Genomic DNA, 27,910 nt, shown 5'->3' with positions numbered 1-27,910 from the left:
TCTCTCCCTGCTGGAAGGAGGGTTCCAAGAAGGCACACAGCTTCCGTCCTGTTCAGGGTTATATTCTCAGTGACTAAAACAGCACATAGTAGGTGCTTAGTTTTTTATTTTTATTTTATTTTTTAGGAAATCACGAAATCTAGCATTGCCAGTCTCACCATGACACAACATGTTATGGGCTGAATATGTCCTCCCAAAATTAATATGGTGAAACCCTAACCCCTAGTGTGATGACGTTAGGAGGTGGGACTTTGGGGAGGTAACTGGTTTTAGATTAGGTCATAAGGGTGATACCCTTATGATGGGGTCAGTGCACTTATTAAAAAAGAGGAAGGAGGGGTCTCCATGTTTACACAACCACCAAGAAAAGGCCATGTGAGGACACAGCAGGATGTAACCCATTTGCAAGCCAACAGGGCCCTCACCAAGAACTGAATGCGCCAGCACTTTAACTTCCCAGCCTCCAGAATTGTGAAAAATAAAGTCTCTTAGTCAAGTCACTTAGTCTATGATATTTTGTTATAGCAGCCCCAGCTGACCAAGACACAGCATCATAGATACTGGCTCACCAGAAATTAACTCACCCTCCCAGTCACACTCAATCACCCAAGGCCACACAGTGACATCTAGACTGGACTCTCCTGGATCCAATTTATGTCAGACATCATAAACAACATAATAAAGCCAAGTCTAGCTGTGAAGATACTTTAACTATGAAACAGCAGATATCATCTTAGAGCTTGTAACGTTTGTGGTTATTTGAGTTGGATAAAAATGATAATATTGTCATTTTAGCTCTGGCATATAAAGAGCTCGGAAGCCTTCATTCCCATCCTCACAACAACAAAATCATTCAACAAACTGAAAATCAGCTTTTCTTAGATCCATCAGAGAACTGAAGATAGAAAGGTAACTGACACCCCAAAATCCTGAGAAAGAAAAATACATAAAATTACAGCCAAGATTAGCTTACTTGAAGCAGAAGCCACTGGAGCTATAAACTGGTAAAAACTTTTATTTTTTATAATTTTGATGAATTGCTGGAGGCTTAGTGTGGGCTAACTTGTGAGTTAAAAACTCCTAGGGGCCTAATCTTAGATGGGCCCCCACACTTTCGTGAATTTTACCTCCAGAAATCCTATCAAATTATCTCAGTGAAGAATGGGGAAAAATCTCAGGTTTTTGGGCAAGGGGAGGAGAAAAGTAAGCACCACATTTCCCATAATAAACACCTGCACTCCAAGAAAAACTACTTACTAGAGTCTTGTTGGACCTTGGGGAGAGGCAATTGGCCAGCTCCAGTCCCTCTATAGCCTGTCTGTCTCAGTAAGGCAGGATTTTTGAAAGGCTAAGAAGTGCTTCTGAAGATCACAGTCCAAGGCCTCAAGCCCACTAGAAAAATAGTATTTAATAATAAGATTATAGAATGCTTCCCTCCCCACTGTACCTCACTGCCACACTAATGGGGCTCTGGTCAATAACAGTAGATTACAACAGAGAAAACTGCAAGGCACAGACTCTATTTAAGAAGGAGTTCTTAGGGAAGCCCACAGAAGGAGAAGCATCTTGGAAAAAGTAGACAACATGCAAGAACAGATGGGTAATATAAGCAGAGAGATGCAAACTGTAAGAAGGAATCAAAAGGAAATCCTAGCAATTGAAAACCATTGTAACAGACATGAAGATTACCTTTAGTGAGCCCCTCAGACTAAGACACTCTGAGAAATGAATGGGTGAGCTTGAAGATATGTTAATAGAAATTTCCCAAACTGAAATACAAAGAGGAAAAAAAAAGAATGAAAAAAGAAAAAGAACAGAATATCCAAGAACCATGGGACAATTACAGAAGGTGAAATATATGCGTAACTGGAATACCAGGAGGGGAAGAGAGAAAGGAGAGAAAATATTTGAATAATGACTGAGAATTTTCTAAAATTAATGACAGGACACCAGGCCAGTGTGGTGGCTCATGCCTGTGATACATACCAGCACTTTGGGGGGCCAGAGTGGGAGGATTGCTTGAGCCCAGGAGATTGAGACCAGCCTGGGCAACATAGTGAGACCCCATCTTTAAAAAAATACAAAAATTAGCTGGGTGTGGTGCTGTGTAATTGTAGTCCCAACTACTCGAGAAGCTGAGGTGGGAGGATCGCTTGAGCAAGCCATTATCCTGCCACTGCACTCCCTCCTGGGCAACAAAGCAAGACCTTGTCTCTAAAAGCAAGAAAACAAACACCAAACCACAGATCTAGGAAGATCAGAGAACACAAAGCATTATCACAAGTCACCTTTTGACATTATCACCAGCACTATTCAGTCCTTTTAATTTCTTTCAATCCTTTTTGTTTCAGATTAAATAATTTCTATCTATATTCAACTTCATTAACTGTTCTGCCACCTCAAATTTCCTGTTAAACCTATCCAGTGGATTTTTACTTTCAAACATTGTATTTCTTAGTTTTAGAATTCCCATTTTCAAATTGATTTACTCATTTGCTGAAATTCCCATCTGCTCATCCATTCATAGCATTTTCCTTTATGTCATTCAGAACAATTATAATAGGGGCTTTATCATTCTTGTTTGCTAATTCCAGTGTTTAAGGATTTGTATTGCTTTCTTCTCTTGAATGTGGCTTATGTTTTCACATATCTAATAATTCTTACTCTATGAGTAACACACTGTAGAGACTCTGTTGTCTCTACAGACAAAAAGTCTGTCTGAATTTTGTTTTTAGTAGGCAGTTCACTGTGTTGAACTCAATCTCCAACTCTTGTCTCACTGAGACAGGTAATGCTAAAGCCTTTGTTGGGATGCTTGGAGTTTGTCCAATACTTGTATAGAAAAGGGGCTGTCCAGAAATTTTGGGTCTTAAGTGCTGGTGAAGGCTAAAAGGATAGTGAGAAATACTCCATTAAAAACTGGAGGAAAGAGGGTCCTTGTTATGTAATGGCAGAAAGTTTAGCAGCCTGTTATTTGCAGCTAATGCAGGAAGAAGAACTGGGTGACGTAGCTAAGATTTTCAAGGAATGTGCTGAATGTCCTGTTGCTGTTGTTTTCTTGCTGCTTACAGAAACATGCAAAAGAAGAGATATAAATTGAGGGAATAACTGTTAACAAAGAGGACATTAGGATTTTGAAAATTCTTAGCCTCTGTAGGTGGCAAACAATGCCAAAAACAAGAAAGGGCTTCCAAGCAAAAATGAAATCCAAGTTACTGCTAGGAAAACTGGTCTAGATAAAAACTAAGGGCATGGCTGTAAAATCCAGAACCTCAGAAAGACCAAAGCTGGTATCTCAGTATTATTTAACCACACAAAAGCTCTGTAAAGAGATTAAGGCGACCTGACAGACACTCTTATTCAAATAATTAGGCCTCTAAGAAGCTTATCTCAAAGAGATTTGTGGCTGTGGCTTTTGTCTTGTGCAGTGAACCCCAATGAGGTTCTCATGAAGCCCACAACATTTTCAGAAGATTCAGTAGAAACTCTGCCAAGTGGAGTGAGAGGGACAGAGACAGCACAAAATGAAGAGACGCCACTAGATTCCTAAAACTCTAGTAAGCAAGCTAAGAAAGCTATTGATAGCATTTGGAGAGATACCTAATGTTAAATGACGAGTTACTGGGTGCAGCACACCAATATGGCACATGTATACATATGTAACTAACCTGCACGTTGTGCACATATACCCTAAAACTTAAAGTATAATTAAAAAAAAAAAAGCTATTGAACTGCAAATGCGTTTCAGGAAAAAAGGATTCAGAGGGCAGAACCAAGAGTTCAGATGGTGGATAATTATCCCAGGCCATGTGACCTAATAAAGGAATTTCCAAACATTTGTCTGGTTAGATTTCAGAATTGCTATGGAGCAGTGATTCCTCTGTATCGGTTAGGGGTGGTGGAGGAGAGGAGACAGATAACTTGTTCTTTATTTTCTTTAAGTCTAAAGGTCTGCAGATCAATACCCATACTTAAGAAAGTATATCTTATGGGCTTCATTAGCACCTGTACCTATGTTAGATGACAAGATTATTGACTTTGAGGTGATCCTGTAATGAGGTGAGACTCTGAGAGGGGCCTTGGAAGGAGTGAGTGTATTCTGCATCTGGAAGGGACATGAATCACTGGGAGGTGGGGATGGAGGAAGACTGTGGTGGACAGCCATTACGATGTCTCTCAAAGTTCCCCACCTCCTCTTACTCAAACTATTTTGTAATCCCCTCCCCTTGAAGGTAGGCTAAACCTAGTGACTCCTAGTTAACCAAATACAAAGATGAGGGGATATCACTTCTAATATTAGGTTACAAAAGGACTTCATCTTCTATCTTGGGCATCCTCTCCTGCTCACTCACTTTTCAAGGAAGCCACTTGCCATATTGTAAGCTGCCCTACAGAGAGGCCCACATGGAAAGGAACCAACATGTCCAGCCAAAGCCTGTAGGGAACTGAGTCCTGCCCACTTACTTGAGCTTGAAAGCTGATTATCCTCTAACAAAATCTTCAGATGACTGCAGCACTGGCTCACAGCTAAGACTGTAGCCATCTGAGAGACCTTGAGCCAGAGGCACCCAACTAAGCTGTGCCTAGATTCTTTCCCCAAAGAAATTGAGGTAATGAACGTCTATCTGTTTTCAGCCACGAAGGTTTGGGGATAATTTGTTACAACAACAGGCAACTAACACGCCATCACAGTTCCTACTCTATGACTCAGGGAAAATAGGAATTCTATCATTAGTCAAAGGTATTATATTGATTAGAATTATAGTAGCTGCTATTACAATTGAAATCCAAATATCATTACCTTAACACAATATAAGTTTATTTCTCATTCATATAATAATCCATTGCTGGTGTTCCTTGATGACTGGGGAGCTTTCCTCCAAATAGTGGTTTAGGGACACAGAGTTCTATCTTTCAGCTTTGCCATTCCATATGATTAAGATTCTACTTCCGTCTGGACAGAACATCCTTTTCTTAAAAACCAAGCCCTGAGTGCCATATTGCTTCTATTCACACCACACTGAAGAAAATTCATCTGATAGACAAAACCGGAAGCAAAGGTGCCTGGGCAGACACATCCCAGGATCAATTCCAGACAATAGAAAAGAACACAAACTTTTGGTGGTCATCTAGTCACATCTCATATCATAGATATCATTAACAAATGCACACCCAGGACCTGGAAAAATAGCCACAGTATGCATTTGTGGTCTCAATAGACCTTGTTCTAAGCTACGCTTGTATAAGGATTCTTCCATAAGCCCTCACTCTGCATAAATGCAAGTCTTTTTCGAATTCCCATGGAATTGTTCATAGAAATTTTAATTACAGTCATTGAGACTCCTGAATGACCCAGTCCTGTGCCACTGATTTAAGTCAATGTGAGATTTGGATGCCATGCCATGGAGTGTTTTTAATTAAAATAAAACCTTAGTGCAGTTTCAATGCTGGGGATCAATTATTAATTACAGTGGAAATATCAGAAATCAGAACACTCTTAGAATTCTGAGGTTTGTTATAACCTTTTTACTTTCTTCTCATAGTTAATGATTGCCCTATAATCCAGCCACTACACATGCCACAGTTCTACACAAATCGGATACCCTTTTCAAATGTAATCACTCATGAAAAGTCTCTGCACCTAAAGGTGGAGATATAGGGACATTTTTCAGTGCTTCTTTCATGTCAAAGGAATATGGAAAGGCTATTGGGCCCTGATGGGAACTTGCAGATGAGTGAAGGGTATGGACATAAATGATCCAATCCAGCATTATAAACTTCTGAATTCTTTCAGTCCATATATATTACACAAAGTAATTTCTAACCCTGAAAATACACTTGCAACAATGTTCCCTAGATTTTTGATGTTACAATTAATGAAGGAAATTAAATATTTCTCGGTGAGATTAATCTCTTTCCTTTCTGTATTTCAAACTACAGGTCATACTAAGCTGTGATTTTGGTTACCAGCCAAGCAATAATGGTGACCGTGTGAGAAAAGGGACAATCAAGTTTTCAGTCACAGGCTGGGTATGGTGTCTCACACCTGTAATCCCAGCACTTCAGAAGGTCGAGGCAGGCAGATCACTTGAGCCCAGGAGTTCAAGACCAGCCTGGGCAACATGGCACAACTATCCACAAAAAATTTAAAAATTCTGGGTGTGGTGGCACACGCCTGTAGTCCCAGCTACTCGAAGAGGCCAAGGTGGGAGGAACGCTGGAGGCCAGGAGATCAAGGCGGCAGCAAGCCATGATTACATCACTGCTCTCCAGCTTGGGGGATAGCAAGACTCTGAGAAAGAAAAGAAAAGAAAAAAGAAAAGAAAGGCGGGGGAAAGGAAGGAAGGAAGGAAGATTTGTTTCCAGTCACAAGGGAAGCATGGAGATTAGAATCAGTGGGGAGGTTGCTTAAGGGTTGAGAGGGAGAGTCAAGGGAGAGTCAAAGTTTTCTAAGATCCTTGAATCCTTCTTGTTAGTCTCATTCCAATAATCCAAATTCCAGTATTTCCCTAATTGCTTAACAGAAGTGACAAGGTTGTGAATTCAGTGTGGGGAAAAGAGAGATCAGACTGTTACTGTGTCTATGTAGACAGAAGTAGACATAAGAGACTCCATTTTGTTCTGTACTAAGAAAAATTCTGCCTTGAGATGCTGTTAATCTGTAACCCTACCCCCAACCCTGTGCTGGCAGAAACACGTGTTGTGTCGACTCAAGGTTTAATGGATTTAGGGCTATGCAGGATGTGCTTTGTTAAACAAGTGCTTGAAGGCAGCATGCTTGTTAAAAGTCATCACCACTCCCTAATCTCAAGTACCCAGGGACACAAAACACTGCAGAAGGCTGCAGGGACCTCTGCCTAGGAAAGCCAGGTATTGTCCAAGGTTTCTCCCCATGTGATAGTCTGAAATATGGCCTTGTGGGAAGGGAAAGACCTGACTGTCCCCGAGCCCGACACCGGTAAAGGGTCTGTGCTGAGGAGGATTAGTAAAAGAGGAAGGAACACCTCTTTGCAGTTGAGATAAGAGGAAGGCATCTGTCTCCTGCTCGTCCCTGGGGAATGGAATGTCTCGGTGTAAAACCCAATTGTATGTTCCATCTACTGAGATAGGAGAAAACCGCCTTAAGGCTGGGGGTGAGACATGCTGGCGGCAATACTGCTGTTTAATGCACCAGATATGTTTGTGTATGTGCATATCAAAGCACAGCACATTTTCTAACCTTGTTTATGACACAGAGACATTTGTTCACGTTTTCCTGCTGACCCTCTCCCCACTATTACCCTGTTGTCCTGCCACATCCCCCTCTCTGAGATGGTAGAGATAATGACCAATAAATACTGAGGGAACTCAGAGACCGGTGCAGGCGTGGGTCCTCCGTATGCTGAGCTCTGGTCCCCTGGGCCCACTTTTCTTTCTCTATACTTTGTCTCTGTGTCTCTTTCTTTTCTCAGTCTCTGGTCCCACCCAAGGAAAAACAGGTGTGGAGGGGCAGGCCACCCCTTCATTCAGTAAGCATCATTGTTGAGCAAATAACTGCATCTCCTGCTGCCTTTGATTTTTAGCAAATACAGCCCCATGCTTAAAAGGAGTATGAGATTCTTCCCAACACAGACATACAGGTACTGATTCAATTCCTTAAGGCCAGAATTTCAAGTAGCCTTGAAATTTTAATTACCCAATTTCATTATAAACAGGTATCATATATACTTTTGGGAGTAGTATTCCTCAATACCTTTGTTTTTGGTAGGAGCTATCCAGCCCCTAGTGCACAATGGGCTTAGGATCCTGCTATATCATGAATATCCTTTCACAGCACAAAATAGGATTAGGAATTCATCTGTGCTTTGATCTGTCTCACTGGACATCCATTTTGAATACTCTGCTTCTCTACAGTCTAGTAATCGTTCTGTAGTATAAATTTCTGTATTGGCTAGCTCTCTTTGCTTGAGAACCAAAGAACTTGACTCTGACTTAAAATGAGAAATATTAGAATACCAGGTAGTTCACGGATTCAAAGAATTTAACTCAAAACCAAGATGTGAGAAAGCAGGAATCATCTCAATGGATCTCAGTGACAGGTGGAGGAATCCTTAGGTTGCTGCCAAAGGATGACTTAATTCAAACGAATTCCAGCCTAGGAGTCATATCCCACATACTTCACAGCAGGTATAATAAAGGTCCCACCAATCAAAATGAATATTGACTAAAACAAAACATCCATTCTGGCCATACTGGTTCATAAAGCTGAATATTGGCCCTGTTCCTGTCCCTGTGTCTCTAATCAAAATACAGAGAATGAATCTGGTTGGCTTAATTGGAGCATGTGTCACTGACAGTTCATCAGAACAATACAGAACGAAGAAAGGGAAAGTGCCCGCAAAATGCTAGGAAAAGTCTGTGTGTTAAAGACAAAACCAGATTTCAACATAGATACTGAGGCTGTGCATGTGTTTGTATGTACATACACACATATATATTCAGTATTAATTTTGACTCTATGACTAGGTCATTTTACCTGTAAGGTTCTGTAAACCACATATTTCATTAAATATGTTGTAGACGCCACTCCATAGAAGTATATGTAGAGCTTAACTGCTTTCTACTAATCGCACAACACAGTACTGAATAACTACAATTTAGTCAATCCACTTGGCAGGGCGCTGAATTCTTATTTGTCATAATTGAAACAATTCTACAAGAAAACAATATTTATATCTACCTATTTATTCCAATGGGATAAAATTCCTAGATCTGGAATTACTGTTTGAAAAAAATTCACGTTTATAATGTTGATAGGTCATGCCATCCAAGGAGATAGGGGACGAAGTTACACTGCTAATAATGATCAAGTACCTGTTTTCCCACACTAATACCATTACTGGATATTATCCAAATTTTATATTGTAATCTACCTAAGAGCCAGGAAAATGTGGTTTCATTCATATTCTTCTGATTAATGAGGTTAAGAATTTCACGAATTTTCTTTATCCATTTGGATTCTTCAGGGTGATTTGCCTATCAGTGTGCGTGGCCAGTTGTTCCCCACTGCTCTGTATATGTAACAGCATTCTGTTATTTTCTATAAGTTGTATACATTTCCCTTCAACTGTCTTTTACAAGTTTTTGGTGCCTTTCACCATGCTGAAGTTTTAGATCGTTGCATAGCCCAACTTGTTCTCGATTTCTTTATGGCTTCTAGGACTCCATGTCCTACTTGATAATAGGTTCCTTTTTTCTACATTTGCTTCTAACATATTATTTTATGATTAGATATGTCAAATATGATAGTCATATTTCTCTGTAAGGTGTAAATGTGCTTCTAACTTTTTTCTTGGAGAGGGTGGATAACCAATTGTCAAAACATAATTTCTCCGATATTGAAATAATAGTGCCATTATATACTAAAATCTCATATGCAAAGAAATCTATTTCAAAAATTTTGGGGAAGGGTGAGGCAGGAGAATCACTTGAGGCAAGGAGCCCAAGACCAGCCTGGGCAACAAAGCGAGACACAGTCTCTACAAAAAAAATATTTTAAGGTTACAGTGAGCTAGGATCTTAGCACTGCACTTCAGCCTGGATGATAGAGTGAGGCCTCCATCTCTTAAAAAAAAAAATTATTGGCCGGGCGTGGTGGCTCATGCCTGTAAACCCAGCACTTTGGGAGGCCAAGGCGGGTGGATCACAAGGTCAGGAGTTCAAGACCAGCCTGGCCAAGATGGTGAAACCCCATCTCTACTAAAAATACAAAAATTAGCCAGGCGTGGTGGCAGGTGCCTGTAATTCCAGCTACTCGGGAGGCTGAGGCAGAGAATTGCTTGAACCTGGGAGGCAGAGGTTGCAGTGAGCCGGGATCACGCCACTGCACTTCAGCCTGGGCAACAGAGTGAGACTCCATCTCAAAAAAAAAAGAAAAAAAAAAAACTTCTTGCTATTCTTGCCTAATTATGCTTCCCTGTTACCGTCAAAAGTAAATATATCTTACTGGGACTGAATTATAATTTACAAACATTTTAACAATATTGAGTATTTCATCTAGAAAAATATCATTTCTCCTTTTATTGACATCTTTATTTTTCAATATAGTTTAATAATTTCCTTTCACCTCTATTGATAAATGAGTTCCTTTATCATTTGTTTTCTTGTTTCTGATGTGACAGTTGTATTGCCCTCATAAAATTAGAATCTTTTATACATTTTTCTCTACTCTAGAGCAGAGGTTGGCAAACTTTCTGTTAAAGGATAGGAAATATTTGCAGTTTTGCGAGCCATATAGTCTGTCACAGTTGTCTAAAGCAGCCATAGTCAATAGCTAAACAAGTAAGCATGGCTGTGGTTTGATAAAACTCTATTTACAAAAACAAGCAGCAGATAGGATTTGGTCCATGGGCTTTAGTTTGATAACCTCTGCTCCATAGCAGGGATCACACACATTTTCTGTGTAGGATCAGACAGTAGATATTTGGGCTCTGCAGGCCACATGGTCTCCCGTCACAACTGCTCAACTGCTGCTACAGCCTGGAAGCAGCACAATCAAGGTGTAAACCACTGTGTGGCTGAAGCCAACAAAACTTTATTTACAGACACCAAAACTTAAATTTCATATAATTTTCATGTTGAAAATATTCTTTTCACTTTTTTCAACCCTTTAAAATTTTTTTAAATTCTAGATCATGGACCATACAAAAACAGTCAGTGAGACTGTGGCCATGAGTCATAGTTTGCTGACCCCTATTCTGGATCAGTTTACCTCACAATGAATGGTTCCTTAAAAGTTTTAATACGGTTCATTTATAAATGTGATTTTTAAACAGGTCAAATCTTGCAAAGTTTTCTAATTCTTGAGTAACGTCAGTTGTTTTAACTTCATGCACATAAATCTTGCATTTTTCTGATTTTTTAAATTCATTTGTCCCAGGTGGCCTATTCATTCATGGTCCCTAGACTTTCTAAAACGAATCAAGTCAAATGTAAAGTTTAATTTTCTCACCAACAAGGTCACATCACCTTACATTCACATAGGGTCAGATGGAAAGCCACAAAACTAACTTGGCATTATAGAATCAAGTTTTAAAACCAACAAAGGCAAAACCTCACCCACTACTGGAGAATGCTGTTCCTGATCGAAAATGTGCTTTTTCCTACCCTCACCCTACTGCATCATTTTTTTATCAGAGCTGACTACTGTAACTTTTCAATGTTCAAATACAAAGTTTTTAAAACAGCTAAGTTTACTGAGCACTTACTATGGACCAGGCACTGTGCTGAGCACATCTCACACATTAACCAATTTAAAGAAACTATAAGTTTTACAAGAGGAGTGAATAAGTTACATTTACACTTATGTGAAGAACAAACTAATAAGGGACAGAAAACAAAAGGGCAGGGAGATGGGGTTTTAAGCTGCTGGAGTCGTCAAACAGAAATGACGTCTCGAGGCTATGGTGATGGGAGGGAGGATGGATTCCAGACAAATTTGGGAAACAGATCCACAGGATTTGACGTGGAAGGTAAAGAGGGGCATGTTGACGACTCTCCAGTATGAATTCGCTGATGATGAGCTAAGTGAGCAGTTTGCCTGAAGACTTTTCTGCTTTTCTTATAGTTATAAGATCTCTCTCCAGTATGAACTCTCTTATGTTGATTAAGGTGTCCAATTTGGATGAAGGTTTTCCTACATTCCTTACATTCATATGGTTTCTTTCCAGAATGGATTCTCTGATGTACACTAAGGGATTGACGATGACTAAAGGCTTTGCCACACACACTACATTCATAGGGTTTTTCTCCAGTATGACTTCTGCGATGACAAATAAGGGAGGATTTTGTCTTGAATGCCTTTCCACACTCAATACATTCATAAGGTCTTTGGCCAGTGTGCAGTCTTTGATGTTGAGTACAGGATGAGTTATCACCAAAGGCCTTCCCACATTCCATACATTTATAGGGTTTCTCACCAGTGTGAACTCTCTGATGTTGAATGAGGTGTGTGGTCTGGCTGAAGGCTTTACCACATTCCTTGCACTCATATGGTTTCTCTCCTGTATGGGTTTTCTGATGCTGTGCAAGGTGAGCCTTCTGGGTGAACGCTTTACTACAAACCTTACATTCATAGGGCTTCTCTCCAGTATGGATTCTCTGATGAGTGGCAAGCTGAGAACTGATGCTGAAGGATTTTCCACACTCCGCACATTCAAAAGGCTTCTCCCCAGTATGAATCCTTAAATGACTGGCAAGGTGTATATTCTGCCTAAAAGCTTTTCCGCACTCTTTACACTTAAAAGGCTTTTCTCCAGAATGTACTCTTTGATGTTGAGTGAGTGATGCATGATGGCTGAAGGCTTTTCTGCAAACATCACATTCATATGGTTTTTCTCCGGTATGAATCCTTTGATGTACAGTAAGGGAGGAACCATACCTGAAGGATTTGTGACATACATCACATTTGTAAGGTTTCTCTCCAGTATGAATTCTCCTGTGTTGATTAAGCCCTATGTGGTCACTGAAGGCTTTCCCACAATCGATGCAATCAAAGGGTTTCTCCCCAGTATGATAGTATCTCCAGTGACGGATAAGGGATGTGTTCTGTATGAAAGCTTTCCCACACTCAATGCACTCATAGGGCTTCTTGCCAGTGTGACATCTCTGGTGTCGGGCAAAGGATGAGCCGTCACTAAAGGCCTTCCCACATTCATTACATTTATAAGGTTTCTCTCCAGTGTGAATTCTCTGATGAACAGTAAGAGATGAGCTCTGGGTAAAAGTTTTCTTACATTCATTACACTTGAAAAGCTTTTTTCCTGCATAGATGCCTGTTTGTTTTATTACCACTGAACTTTTTTGAAAATTTTTAATTGAATCACGATTATGAACTTTCTCTTCTGAATCGTCCAAATAGAACCATCTTCCAGATTTGTTATATGTACGTTCTCTTTCCTTAGAGAGGGTTTTGTTATGAGTAATTGGCTCTTGCCTGAATTGTGTCTCTTGACCTACTGCAAGCTTCCTTCCAAACACATAGTCAGAATCCCAATTTTCTCTGAAACTGGAACACTCAAATTTAGTGTTTGAGGTTCTGTCTGTTACCCCTTCAGCATATGAATCTTGCTTTGGAAATAATTCCTGGGTCTCACGTACAGATCGCTGGCCTGAAAGATACCAAGAAAACACATATTTCCTTTTTCGTGTGCTAGGAAAAAGGAATCTGCCAAAAGGAAAACTAGTGAATTAATTCACTAATTGGTGAATTCATCAACATACATTTTACAGCTCTAAAAACTATTACATTTAGGGCCAGGCACAGTGGCTTACACCTGTAATCCCAGTGCTTTGGGAGGCTGAGGTGGATCACTTGAGGCAGATCACTTGAGGCGGATCACTTGAGGCCAGGACAACATAGCCTGCACAACATAGCAAGACCCTATCTCTAAAAAACTTTTTTAAAAATTAGCCAGGCATGGTAGTATGTGCCTGTAGTTCCAGCTACTCAGGAGGCAAAGGCAGGGGGATTGCTTGAGCCTAGGAGGTTGATGTGGCAGTAAACTATGATCAAGCCACTGCACTCCAGCCTGGGGAACAGAGCCAGAATCTGACTCAAAAAAAAACAATTATTTTCACATTTTCCTGGTTACTTCCACAAGCCTGAAAACATCCTCAATTCTCTGGCCATTCCATAATGAAGCCTTGCAATTTCTCTCTTTTTGGCAGTATTTTTCCAGCTTTATTGAGGCATAGTTGACAAATAAAAATTGTATATATTTAAGGTATAAAATGTTTTGATACGCTTATACATGGTGAAATGTTTGCCACAATCAAGCTAATTACCATATCACCTCACATAATATACTGTCACTGAATTGTACACTTCAAAATGGTTAAATTTTATGTGTACTTTTCTATAATAAAAATATGTAAATAAAACAAACAAAAAACAGACCACACAGCAAAATACAGAAGAGAAAGGTAAGGAAAGAAGGGAAAAATGAGAAGGAAAGAAAGAAAAGGAAGGAAGGGGATAAAGGAGAGAGAAATAATTAAGTTACAGAAGGTCAAACAAATGTATTATATGATTCAAATGGGACTATACATCTATTCATTTTTTAAAAGATAGGAGTGAAACAAATGAAAAAATCAACAAAGTACGTGCTTCTATAAATGAAGATAATTCCCAAGTTAAGCTACTATATAGTAGGAAATACCATATGCAAACTTCTAGACCACACAAAATTGGGGAAAAATTTTATCAAACTTATTAAAAAATAGCATTCATATCAATGTTGCATAAATACAGGAAAATATACAACCCAATAGAAATGTGACTAATGAGTATAAACACACTATGAATAGAATACAAACTCTAAACAGATTTAAGAGCACATATTCTCAACATCGTAAGTAGTTGGGGAAATGCAAATTAAATAAAACATTTTTCATCTAGCAGCTTGGCAAAATTTTTTTTAAACTACAAAATACCCATATTGGTGATGATGTCTAGAAACAGTATTCTCATATATTCTTTACCAATGGTACAGCAAAATATCCATGACACTTTAAAAATACGTATACTTCGACCATGCAAATTCATTTCCAAGCACATATCTTCAAGAAATATTCTGACATGTAAGCAAGAAGATATGTACAAACTGGACCACTGTTGATTATAGGTGAAAACTGGAGAAGACCTCCTAAATGTTTAAATATACTCAACAGTAAATAATTTAAATAAATTATGTATATTCATATAATACTAAATAGTCATTAAAAATGAAATAGAACTATATGTGTCAAGTTGTTAGCCACACAAATAGGAGAAATCACATTAGAAATAATATACTGGACTATATAAAAATTGAAAATTTTTACATGTCATAATTTTAAAGACCTAATTAAAATTAAAACTCTTATTGCCATATGTGAAAATAGTTTGAGACAATATATCACAGAATTAGTATGCTTATATACATAGCAATCACTGAGACTGTTAAGAAAATATTTAACACACAAGAGAGAACTGGGTACAAATGACAGACATTTTACAAGAAGATAAGAGAAAAACCAAATTTACGAAAAAATGTTCAACTTCTTTCATAAAAAAAGAATAATTTTAGTGTATAATCTTTCAACAAATAATGAGCAAAAGTTTTCATGTAAATAACCAATACTTTCAAGATGCAATTAAACTCATACATCTAATTGTTGCTAGTCACCAAAAACAAACAAACTTTCAGAGCCTAGCAGGTGCTCATATCCAGGAATACAGCAATCCCCAAAATGTGTAGTTTTCACTTAACTTGAAAAAAATCTATTATAATTGTATCTTTAATACTAAGAAATGTAAAGCAACCTAAGTGAGCAATGGTATATACAACGTGGAATCCATATGAAAAACGTGTATGCGTAACTGAATATACACTGTAATTTCTACTATGTGAAAAAATGTGTGTTTATCCTAACTTAAATGGATCTAAGGTGTATGTTGTGATAACGTCACGGTTTTCTATTCTTTTGCCAAACAGTAAACAATTACATTTTCTACAAACCATTATTTTCTATGGAAATTTCCTTTCTTTCCCTTGTGTATCAAGAGGAAAAGATCCTTTACTTCCACCTTCTTGCAATTCAACTTCTACCCACCTGTCCTACTAGAACATAGACACCACTGGGAACAACATCTCCTTTGTCTCTATAATGCCCTATTTGAAATTCTGCAAACTCTACTTCATGCAAGCTATCCATAAACATGTCTTATCCTTTCCATTAGAGTAATTCACTGATGGCTTACATTTATGTGTAATTCTCCCTTTTTCCAATCGCCTGCCAATACTCAGCAGAGTGGCTCAATCCCATAACTTTCAATTTGTGGTTCTCACAGGAATGGATGCATGATGAAAACAATAAGCCATTTTGGAAGTCAGCTCAAAAGTGCATCAGGGTCCGGAAAAGATCATTTAAGGAAGTGAGTGGATGATACACGTCCCAGTGGCCAAGAAAAGAAGGAACTTCAGGGAAATGGGAGTTACTGGAGAGAAGGGGGCAAAGGAGGAGGAAAGAATTATTTGGAACTCTCAGAGTTCAATTTTCTTTCCAGACCCAGAGAGCCTGGGTAAAGTTTCCTACTGTATATTAGTGAGGATGCAGCCTTTTTGGTAAAAGCTCCGCTCTCTCTTGCAGTAGATTTTCCACACCAGGCTCTCCTGCACTCACCTGAGAACAGGCTTCCTGTCAGCTCTCGCTTCACCATCCAGGGCTCCTTCTCTTGCTCTAGTAAAGAAACTAAATCTGGCTTAGCCACACAATGTCCTGAAAAAGTGAAAAGAGATGAGGTTTGGCCAATAGTCTTGGCATCCTAAAATTGAGAACCACTTCCTTGATGATAGAAAAGTGTTACTGCTGAAAGAAACAGAAAAACAGGTGAGTAGGATCTGAAAGACACAAGAAGATAACGCTTAAAGCCTAACAAAGACACCAACTTTCACCTCTACAAATGCCAAACTCTTACCTTAGGAATCCACAAAATTCAGGCCAGCATGTCAGAAGACACCCCCTCCCTCCTCCATAATTCAAAACTGAAGTTTGAAAATGGAGGTACCCGACGATAGATTCAAATATGGGAGAGGGACATCCTTACCTGCTGATCCCAGGTCACTGTTGTTCTCCCATATCCCATTCTTACAGAAATTCTTCTGAGCTGGGTGTAGCTGCTGGCGGAAGTCAACAGCCAGGTTTTTGATAGTCACCAAGCCCTGCAATGGTAAAAGCACGTTTTTTAAATCAAACCATGTTCGTGAACTCACCTGGTCTCAGTGGGATGGACTGTGTCCACACTGCAAAAAAGGCACTCCATACCAAGAACTGCAACTTAAGTTCTGGTACACCAGGTCAAATAATGACAGGGCTTAGTTATAGCATATATGTTTGGGGAAAAACACAGAAAAATAGGAGAAACTTTCTGCTATGGAGAGTTTGTCATACTTACAGTATGAACCTACACACAGTATGAACCTTTTAACACAGACGGAAGGCTTTCCCATATTCATACAAATTATTCAACAAGTCCACAGAGTTTTTCTCTTGTATGAAATCTTTGATGAAAAGGAGGGGTTGATATTCTGCTCAAAGCTTTCTTTTTTTTTTTTGAGGTGGCGTCTTGCTCTGTCACCCAGGCTGGAGTGCAGTGGCGCGATCTTGGCTCACTGCAAGCTCCGCCTCCCGGGTTCATGCCATTCTCCTGCCTCAGCCTCCTGAGTAGCTGGGACTACAGGTGCCCGCCACCACGCCCGGCTAATTTTTTGTATTTTTAGTAGAGACGGGGTTTCACAATGTTAGCTAGGATGGTCTCGATCTCCTGACCTTGTGATCCACCCGCCTCGGCCTCCCAAAGTGCTGGGATTACAGGCGTGAGCCACCGCGCCTGGCCTCTGCTCAAAGCTTTCTTACATTCATCACAAGTCAAACATTTCTGACCTTGACAGATTTGTTTGTAATTCATTACAACTCAATTTCCCCCTCCACTGTTCTTATGTGTATCGAGATTAGGCACTCTCTGTTCTGAGGGGATAATCTGTCTATAAGAAGTATTGTATTCAAATGAAAACTTCTCCTATAGTTATTGTAGTCATGGTCTCTTCCCTCAAGAAGAGTTTCCTCATGAAGGATCCTTCCTCTTGCCTGAAATCTGTCTTGTGACTTACCGGCTGTGTCTCAAACAGAGCATCATAATCCCAGTGTTCCCCTAACAGAGAGTACTCCAGATTATAGCTTGTGAGTCTCTCTGTTATCACTGCCTGGGATAGCTTTCCTTCGCAGAAGTCCTTCTTGAGAGGTAACTCCTTGATCTTCCACACAGCCTTCAAGTCTGAAAGACGTAAAGAAGGCAAATGTATCTTTTATCATGTGTTAGTATGAAGAAAAATTCCAAAATGCAACCGTTAAATTAAAAGCCACAAAAAAGCATATAGTCATTTATTTTTATGGAAGAAAATGAAAAGCATATCATTTTGAAAGCTTTCTTATATTACTAGCAATATTCAACCAACCCTACATTCCCAAATTTGTGTAGCCATAGTCCTAAAGGCCACAATAAGACCTTTCCCACCTAAAAGTTGAACAAGAGTTCACATTATGTTTTTAGCAGAAGACTGGAAAAAGCAATTAAAAATCAAGAGATAAGGGAGCTCACAAAGACTTAAATGTAAAATAAAATGTCTAATATAAAGAGAAAGTGGAGGCTATAGAAGAAAACTGCCATATGATCCTTATTTCAGCTTTAAGTCAACTCCTTTTCACTCCTTGTCCATTTCATCTAGAAAAAATTTCATCTCTATCTCTACATACCTCCTTTTTTTTTTATTACGATGCTAACTAATAAAAGTCCAGATCCTGGCCTTAAAAATGTAAGTCTTCACAATTAACTAGTCTCAACAAGAGATGAATGATCTGCAGGAAGAAAAAACAGTTCTATCTCATTAAACTAGCTCAAAGTATGTGATTTCATATGATGTTAAATTGGAAACTTTCACACATTCTTGTTCTCTTATGCTATATGATGACCCATGTGAGTCACTTTAATTTATAACTGTCAGTAACTTGTCGTGTTGTCAATGCAAGCGTTTCCTTTGAAGTGTGAATTGAACAAAGAAACCTTGTAAGATTCTCAATGCTTTAGAAACTGTAACCATTTCCTGTTAGGATAAAACCTCTGAAAGAAATCTATAATTCTAATTCCTTGTCTTAATAATTTGCTGTTCTGGAAATAATACTGTAGTTGAAATTTCTGTATTCCCAAATAGTAAAAATAACAGATATTCCTAAGCAAGAGGCTTAGGAAGAATCTGCTGAAGATGTTGCGTGTCTGAGTCAGCTGAACTGCGACCAGCAGTGGCCTTACCCTACCTGGTTCTCCCACACTCACCTGGGCACCAGGCTCTTGTCATCTTTCGCTTCACTGTCCAAGGCTCTTTTCCTTGTTCCAACGAGGAGATCACATCGGGCTTAGAAACACAAAGTCCTAGACACATAAAAAACAACCTGGTCATACTGTGTGGCTGTCCAGACTGAGATGCAGTCCCCTTGGCTTGACGCAAGAGGGCAGTGCAGGTCTTGGTGATAAAGGCATGAAAGGCTTCTTAGTCCAGGACGTGGGTAGGGTGAGGGGTGGGAAAAGGGGTGGGAGCCCTTACCCAGCGATGCCAGGTTCCTGTAGTTCTCCAACATCACCTTCCTGTACAAGTTCCTCTGAATGGGGTTCAGCCACTCCCACTCCTCTTGGGAGAAATCTACAGCCACATCCCCAAATGTCACCAAGCCCTGAAATGATATAACCATGTTCTTGCTCAACCAGTGCTCATGCCCCCACATGACTGGGGGTTTGTTATAGAAAGAAATGTGTCCCCTGACAAAACTCCTACATTAAAGTCCTAATCCCCAGTACTTTTGAATGTGACTGTATTTAGAGACAGGGCCTAAAAAGAGGTAATTAGGGTTAAATGAGGTCATATGGGTGGGGCCCTAACCCAATCTGTCTGGTGTCCTTATTAAAACAGGAAGAGACACTGCGGTGTGCAGGCACAGGGAAATGGCCACGTGAGGACACAGAGAGAAGACAGCCATCTGCAAGCCAAGGAGAGAGGCCTCAGGAGAAACCAAACCTGCAGGCACCTTGATCTTGGACTTCCAGCCTCCAGAACCTTGAGAAAAGAAATTTCTGTTGTTTAAGACACCCATTCTGTGGTATTTGTTCTGGCAGCCCTAACAAACTAATATAGGGATCTAAAGATTCCTTGTCTTCATTTTGACTAAGAGACTATAAACTCAGAACTGTGGAGATCTAGTTAGGTATTGTACAGCTAGCCTCATTCTGTCTTAAACTCCAGGTAAAAGAGAAAAATATGGAGACAGCCCCTGACTTTGGAGAACTTGCAGTTTTGTGGAGGTGAAAGGAGGCAGCCACAAGAAAAACCCCTGACATCAATTCAAAACTATAAATAACAAAGACTAACTTGTTCTATGCACAACAGGTACTACAGCACTGTCCAACATAGGGACATTTGAGTGGCCTGAAGCAGCACAAGAACGGGGCAGTAAACTTGAGATGAACCTCAAAGCATCAATATTATTCATGACTAAACTGGGTTCTAAGAATTTCTATTTTTACTCTCAGTGTTCAGTAGAGGTCATTAAAAAAAAATCTAGCAATTTTCTAAAATGAATATGTAATAAGAATGAAAAACAAAAGGCACTATAATGTTTTTAATTAATGAAATGCCTTTACAAACCAAGGTGCCATCTTGGAGAAGCTAGGCATTATGAGGAGGTATCAGGAGCACATTTGCTAACAGCTTGGCATGAGCAGGATTTTCTTGACCAACTGGCAAGATGGGGCTGCTCAGCTCCTGCTGGCAGATTTTTATGGAGCATAGTTTTACAAATTCAGCCTACAACTCTGATACGTTCCAATGTATTTTAAACATCTATTCAGTTGCAACTCTAATCCCAGGAACCTGTGGCTAACAGAAGGCAGATTTAACTGACTAGCAGCTATGGGATTTTCAAAGTCTAAACTGAAATGAACATGCGAAACAGTTGGACTACCCCAAAAGCTGAATTACAATTCCAGCACTCACCAGCTCTGAAACCTCACCTGGTTACCTAACGCCTCTGTGCCTCAGTTCCCCAGCTATAAAATGGAAAAGGCAACAATACCAACCTTGTAGATTATGTTTTGGATTAAATGAGGCAACACATACACAGCACTTAGAACGTGCAAGGCACAATGGAAGCATGCAGTGAACATGACTTGTAATGATGCTGACTGTCATAACTCTCATTCATAGGGATGCTGCCTCTGCTTGTCACCCTTGACCTATATATTTTCAGGCAGTCCTCACCCAGTCCCCATTTGTGTGTTCTAGATAGAAAAGGCCCCATACTATGAAATGACTACTGTCCTTCTGCATGAAGCCTGGTGAACCTGATAATGTAACCTTCAAGTTCCCTTACTGAGCCTTGAGCTCCCTTCAAAGTATCCAAGCCAACCCTGTCTTGGGAAACTCACCTAGATAATGCCTTGAACCCCAATAAAGGCTCCAGCCCACAGGTCCCTCCCTCTCTCTTGGTCCCCACCCTTTGGCTGGGCATGTGTGTCCTCAATGTCTCCAAGCCCTTCCAGTAAGCCCTGCAAGGTGTGCTGGCCACTGTTCTCTGGAATCTGTGAGTAATAAACAATCTTTTTGCCATTCTGCTCTGAGTGTCCCTCACCATGCTGCATCTGACTACACAAAACCTAATTTAAATACCTCACTTAACAAACCACAACACCAACCAAGAGCTGAACCTTTTAAAGATTCACATTATTCTACTAGAAACAAAAGTCCCTTTGAGGTTTGATATCTGCTGAATAATATACAATCACTTGTTCTTTAACCTGCTACCAAACTTTAAGGACATTTGTAACTGAATTGTGTAAAGATAGGTCAAAAGGGTTTTGTAAGTGATATCCCAATTTGAGTGAATATCAACTGCAGAGGGAGTTGAATCAGTCAACTGCAGAGCTACACTCTTGATGGTAAACTCATCATGGAGAAGTCTCCTAAGCTGGGGACTGAAAGGCCCCCTGCGGTGTAAACCATGAGGTAATACTTGCAGGAAACAGCCAAGAACTGCTTAATGTCCTTAAGCAAAAGACACACTAATATGGCTACCTGAGCAAGCTAGTCTAAAACAAATGCTGGTCAGCTCTCAGCAATAATTTTGCAAGTTGAAGCATCTTGGCATAAAAGAAGAGGAACTTATTTGCTTGCCAAGAAGAATCAACCCTAGTTTCCCAGGTTGATCATGCTTATGCATTAGTGATCTGCTTTTGTACCAGTGGTTTGTTAAATGCCTTCAATGTAATCACGTAGAGGGACCCAACGTTAGCAATATACATATATCCTCCTAAGACATTTTCTGTTTATTCGGACAGCTCTTTATGTATAGAATCAATGACTTTTGTTTTAAAAATGTCTTTTACTGTAAATAACAGCAATAACAATAGCTGAAAGCACTTACAACACTTCAGACACAATTCTATATACTTATATATTAGCTTATTTAATCCTCACAACGATCCTAATAGTCAGTACTATTACTATTCCCATTTTACAGATGAGAAAATATTGAACTGTAATGTCCCCAGGATCACAGACAGTCAGCTGTAGAGCTGGGTTTTGAACCCAGGAGTCTGACTCCACAGTCCATGCTCTTAACCTCCACTTCAGGTGTCAGCAAAGTTTTTCTGTAAAGAGCCAGAAAGTAATATTTTAGGCTTTGTGGGCCAAATAGCCTTGGCCACAACTCTTCAATTTTGCCACTGTAGCACAAAAGCAGTCATAAATAATACATAAACAAGTATGTTGTGCTACAATGAAATTTTTTTTATGGACACCAAAATGTGACTTTCATTTAATTTTCACGTATTCTTCTTCTTTTGATTTTTTTCAACCACTGAAAAATGTAGAACTCATTTGTAGCTGGTGGGCCACATAAAAGGAGGTGGTGGTGGGCTGGATTTGGCCTATAGGCCATAATTTGCCCAGTTCTGTCCTATATTAAACACTTTTTTTGAAGTACGCCATCTAAGTGTCTTGCCTGTAAATTTCTAAAACCGTCATGATGACATGAGGATGCTGCCAGCTAACACTAGTAAGTCCTTACTATGTGCCAGGTACCTCAATCCAGGCACTATACACATCTTAATCCTTACAAGAACTGCTTGAGGCAGGTCCAATTATTTTCCTGATTTTACAGATGAAGAAAATGTGGTCACTTGAGTTGCCTGAAGGTTACGCAGTGATTAGATGCTAGGGCTAGCATGTGAACCTAGTCCATGACCTTTGACCACTTTGCCATTCTACTTCTATTAAAAGGTTCTACTTTGATAATAGCAGTAATACTTAGTATCCATTCACCCTGACAGTGAAACAAGTTCCAGTAGAAAACATGTTTTCAGATAAAAATAAAATGAACTTTCCCTAACTGATGTCTGGATCAACCTACTTAATTTAGGTGGAGACAAAACATTGTCAAATGTGCAGGTCCTGTTCTTATTCCTGTTGCTGCAACATAAATGTGCAGACTTCAAAATGGGTTTCACATTTTTACACTATACCACAGAGAAAACATTATACAGGCACAGAATCTACTCCTGATATAGGCATCTGATGTAAGTTAACTCATCTTAATATACATATGAACTGGGTATGGTGGCACACGCCTATAGGCCCAGCTACTCAGAAGGCTGAGGCAGGAGAATTCCTTGAGCCCAGGAGTTTGAGGCTGTAGTACACCATAACTGTGCCTGAAAATAGCCAATATACTCCAGTCTGGGCAAAACAGTGAGACTCCCGTCTCTTAAAAAAAATTATATATACATATATATATAATATACATATATTAATATATATAAAACATACATCTATAATATATTCTATGTAATATATAAACACACGCACACACACAAAGATAGAGACATTAAAAGAATACCAACAAAAAATAAAAGCAACTTTATACTTACAGAAAAATCTTTCTGTTGAAATTTCATAGAAAAGAATGAATATGAAGTACTTTATAGAAAAAATACACTAAAAAGATTTGTTTAAATTCAATTCAGTTAATTTTTAAAACATACAAATAAACATTTATTTGGTAATAACTATTATTCCTGATGAAGTGTACATTTTTTTCAAAACATGAATTCTAGCTTTTGAGGCACCACTGCTGTTCTATCCAAAAATAATTTTAGAAGTATTCCGATTTCACATAAGCTTAGGAAACCTTAATCCATGAGGAAAGAAAAACTTCTAGGAATGTATTCATACAAAATAATCAGGGGCTGGGCATGGTGGCTCACACCTACAATTCCAGCTCCTTGGGAAGCCAAGGTGGGAGGATTGCTTGAGGCCCGGAGTTTGAGGCTGCAATTAGCTATGACTGTGCCACTGTACTCCAGCCTAGGTGACAGAGTGAGACCCTGTCTCTAAAAGCAAAAAAACAAAACAAAACAAAAAAATCAGGGACGAAGCACATTTTCAGGTATAAAAATGACTATTCTAACACTATACTAAATATCAAAACACTGGCCACAAGAGAACTTTAAGACTATATTCAAACATTCATCCACCAAATATTTTCTGTATCAGACATTAGGCAAAACTGCCCCAAATCCTTGCCTATGAAGTAAGGAAATGAGACAAGAGAAACTGAGATAAATTAAGTAAAATACATTTGACCTTCGAACAACATGGATCTGGGCTGCAAGTGTCCACCTATATGCAAATTTTTTCGACCAAATGCAGACTGAAAATACAATTATTGTCTGGGCGCGGGGAATCACACCTCTAATCGCAGCAATTTGGTAGCCCAAGGCGGGCGGTTGCCTGAGGCCAGGAGTTCGAGACCAGCCTGGGAAACACGGCAAAACCCCATCTCTACAAAAAATACAAAAATTAGCTGGGCATGGTGGCACATGCCTGTAATTCCAGCTACTTCGGAGGCTGAGATGGGAGCACTGCTTGAGCCTGGGGAGGTCAAGGCTGCAGTGAGCCGTGATGGCACCACTGCACTCCAGCCTGGGTGACAGAGTGAGACCTTGTCTCAAAAAATATTATTTGTGGTATGGAAAACCTGTGTCCACTGAGGGCTGACTTCTCATATCTGCAGGCTCCACATGGCTGATGAATAAGTGCAAATTTCGGTATACGTGGGATTTCTGTATATAGTATGTTGAAAAGTACTACAAGGGCCAGGCACAGTGGCTCATGGCTGTAATCCCAGCACTTTGGGAGGCTGAGGTGGGCGGATCACTTGAGGTCAGGAAATCGAGACCAGCCTGGCCAACATGGTGAAACCCTGTCTCTAAAAAAAAAAAAAAAAAAAAAAAAAAAAAAAAAAAAATTAGCCTGGTGTGGTGGCTACTCGGGAGGCTGAGGAAGGAGAATAATTTGAACTCAGGAGGCAGAGGTTGCAGTGAGCCGAGATCACGCCACTGTACTCCAGCCTGAGTGACAGAGCAAAACTCTGTCTCAAAAGAAAAGTAGTAAAAGAAAAAAGCAAAGCAGGGAAGAGGGATGTGAAGAACAGGTAGGAGGCTCTGAAATTCTAGACAGGGTGAGCAGGAAAATGAGAAGGCGATTTTTCAGAAAGAAGAGAGTGATGTAGATGTCAGGGGTAACAAGGAGCCAGGTGATGTAGGGCCTGGTCAGTAACAGGAAGAGTTTTGGCTTTTATTCAGAGAAACCACTGGAGGGTCCTGAGCACAACGTGACACAAGGTGACATGTTTGAATAGACCCCTCTGGCTGCTCATCGGGAAGGGGCTGTGGGGAGCGTGAGCAGAAGCAGGAGGTCGCAGAAGCACAGTCAAGAAGCCAACAGTAAAAGGAGGACTTGGACCTGCTGCTGGTGATAGATGTGATGAAAACTGCCAGATTCTGCACATAATTTGCAAATAGAACTGATGGGATTTGCATCAGGACCAAATATGGAAGGAGAAGGAAAGGAATGAGACAATAATGACAAGGCTTTCGGACTGAGTAACTGACAGGATGAAACGGCCACTGACTAAGACTCAAACTGTGGGAGGAGCCGGTTTACGGGAGACTCTCAGGACTTCGGGTCTGGACAGGCTGTCTTGAGTTACCTATCAGACACTCAGGCAGAGGAGTGGAGCAGGATACACAGGCCGGCGGCTCAGAGGAGAGGTTTGGGCTCACAATGTGAATTTGGGAGGAGCCACCATGTGGGTAGGTTGTACAGACAAGGAACAGGCTACTATCCCCAGGAGACAGCATGCAGACAAAAAAAGAAAGGGCCATGAGCAGAGTGCTGAGGCACACTCTGTTCAAGTCAGGGAGGTGAGTAAGAACTGTGGCAAAAACTGAGCAGTCAGGAAGATGAAAGTCAGATGAGTGTGAGATCCCAGTAGCCAAGGGAAAAAAGGGGGCCTATTGAAGGACAGGGATGAGCTATTTCAGGGATAGGTAGCCACCTGTTTTGTAAATAAAGTTTTACTGGAACACAGCCCATCCATTCATTTACATATCGTCTTTGGCTACTTTAGCTCTATAAGAGCAGAAAGGAGTAGATGCAGCAGGACTTTCAAAGCCTAACATATTTTCTGCTGTGGCCTCATCCAGCACAAGTTTGCCAGCCTCTGAGCTATTTCAAATACCAATGATAGTCAAAAAAGACTAAGAATTGAGCACTGCATCTGGTAATGTGAAGATCACAGTAACCCACTCAAGAGCAGTTTGGGTAGGACAACTGGAAGCTGGTTCATCTGTACATATATTTTTTGAGGCCTCAGTGGAAGTGAAATGGTTCATCTATTAATGAGCTAGCTATGATATTTATAGGACACAGCCAACCGAAACAAACACAACTATTTACTGGCATTTTTTAAAGCCACAAAATCAAGTGGGAAAGCCTTTCATATTGCGCCTCCTCTCCCTAAAATGTTGTCTTTCTTTACTGTGCCTCCCAAACATCTTCTCTCCCTTCAAGGCAAGGCTCAAAAATCACCTTGGTAAATAGGCCTACCCTTCCGCTACAGGAGGCTGGAAGCCAGGAGCGCCTTGTAGTCCTCGCTCATAATACTTGGCCCAAGGATGATCACATTCTAGAATCTTGCTTGTTTCCTTGACATTGGGTCAACAGGCTGTGAGCTCCAGAGCAGGGAATAGGGCTTAGCTATTGGTTTGTTCAGTGGCTGGCACAAAGTGGTCACCAAACAAACCATGTATAGCAGAAGGGTCTGCCGTGTTCCTCAAGGGGCACAATTCCTCCATCAGAGTCCCTCCGAGAAAAGCGGTACAAGGCAGAGGCTGAATCATTTCATCAATCAAGAATGAAGGCTGACTGGGATGAAGAAGAAGCAGGCATCGAGGCCCCGGGCACTTTAAACTTTTCCCCGTAGCCCATCACTTCACTAGAACGTGAAGAAATAGAAACCCGCGCCCAAACAGGTCTCTTAAACTGAAAACTTTGAAGAAAATAAGCAACATTAAGTCCCGAAAAGCAAGACTGCATTTCAGAGACAAGAGATGAAATGCCAACTCACCTGGGACATGGTTTTAGGTTCAATTCCTGTCCCCACAGCCTCCAGCTTCTTGTTTCTCTCCTGGGGAAGAGCAGTGTCCCTGGAAGGCAGAGCTGGAAGAGAAAGGAGTAGCTAGAGACCAGGTCTACACCACAGTCCCAAATCACCAGCCTAGAAACGTCCCTTCCTGCATGAGCAGGTGGGATAAGATCATTACCCTGCCTAGGGACTGCCACAACGTGGAGATAGGTTTTTTTCCTCCCTGGGAGCACGAAAAGAGGAAAAGTGTCTAGTTAGAGTCACCCTGGGAAAGTCAACACCCTTTACCGCGGCTTGGTGCTCTGAATCAGTTGAGCTTCCAAATCTTCAGATTCTCCCACTCCACCAGCTTCAAAGACCAGGGGCACAGTTCTCCAGCAACTGGTCCCCGAGAGCCCAACCCCCTCCCAGATCTCATCCCGAGATGAATTCGTCCCTGTCCGCCCGGCCCCAAACACCTGTCACTCTCACCTCTGTGCCCAGGCCCCGTAGTGGCCACTCCTCGCTGGCCTTTGGATGCGAGGCCATTCCTTGAGCGCGGCCTTCCCCGGGCAGGGAGGGCCAAGGTGGCTGGAGTCCCTACAGTCGGGCCTCGGCCCGCCCGGGGCTTTGTGCGGGGGGCGCCTCTACCCGGGAGCGGCGTCGGCTCGCGGGCACTCGCGCTCGCCGCCCCCCGCATGTCACCCGAGGCCGCGCGACGCCCTTCCGACCGGTCCCTCACAGACCCACACCCCTGGCCACACCCGCCCGCCACGCCCAGCGAACAGCCCCGCGCGCGCTCCCCCATGGCCCGGCATCC

At 40.8% G+C, this 27,910-nt stretch overlaps 2 protein-coding genes across 3 annotated transcripts in view; one reads left to right on the top strand and one right to left on the bottom strand.

The window, feature by feature from the left end:
- ZNF470-DT (ZNF470 divergent transcript) overlaps nt 1-21,238 on the top strand; it is a 22,408-nt gene extending 1,170 nt beyond the window's left edge. The window contains exon 2 of the mRNA XM_034944738.3: nt 19,542-21,238. The gene's annotated coding sequence lies outside the window, so the exon portion shown is untranslated. The remainder of the gene's footprint in view (nt 1-19,541) is intronic.
- On the bottom strand, nt 10,960-27,910 carry ZFP28 (ZFP28 zinc finger protein). Of its 2 annotated transcripts, none has more exons than XM_008962208.6 (8): nt 27,583-27,910; nt 27,094-27,185; nt 19,179-19,305; nt 18,911-19,006; nt 17,691-17,854; nt 16,628-16,742; nt 16,204-16,299; nt 10,960-13,148 (listed from the first exon to the last, which is right to left on the bottom strand). In XM_008962208.6, the coding sequence occupies exons 1-8, from the start codon at nt 27,896-27,898 to the stop codon at nt 11,440-11,442; spliced, it is 2,715 nt and encodes a 904-aa protein (XP_008960456.3). In that variant the 5' UTR covers nt 27,899-27,910; the 3' UTR covers nt 10,960-11,439. The 2 variants fall into 2 exon arrangements, with proteins under 2 accessions (XP_008960456.3, XP_063456734.1); XM_063600664.1 differs by lacking the exon at nt 27,583-27,910 and adding an exon at nt 27,290-27,527.

This window comes from Pan paniscus, chromosome 20, assembly GCF_029289425.2.
Source record: "Pan paniscus chromosome 20, NHGRI_mPanPan1-v2.0_pri, whole genome shotgun sequence".
Taxonomy (NCBI): domain Eukaryota; kingdom Metazoa; phylum Chordata; class Mammalia; order Primates; family Hominidae; genus Pan; species Pan paniscus.
This window is presented reverse-complemented; position numbering and strand designations above follow the sequence as displayed.

Coding starts and splice junctions, on each gene's coding strand:
- ZFP28 (XM_008962208.6), bottom strand. CDS start 27,898: ATGGGGGAGCGCGCGCGGGGCTGTTCGCTGGGCGTGGCGGGCGGGTGT. Junction 19,306..27,093: donor AACCTAAAACCATGTCCCAG/GTGAGTTGGCAT, acceptor ATATCATTTCAG/GGCTTGGTGACATTTGGGGA. Junction 16,743..17,690: donor CTCTGTTTGAGACACAGCCG/GTAAGTCACAAG, acceptor TTACCATTGCAG/GGCTTGGTGACTATCAAAAA.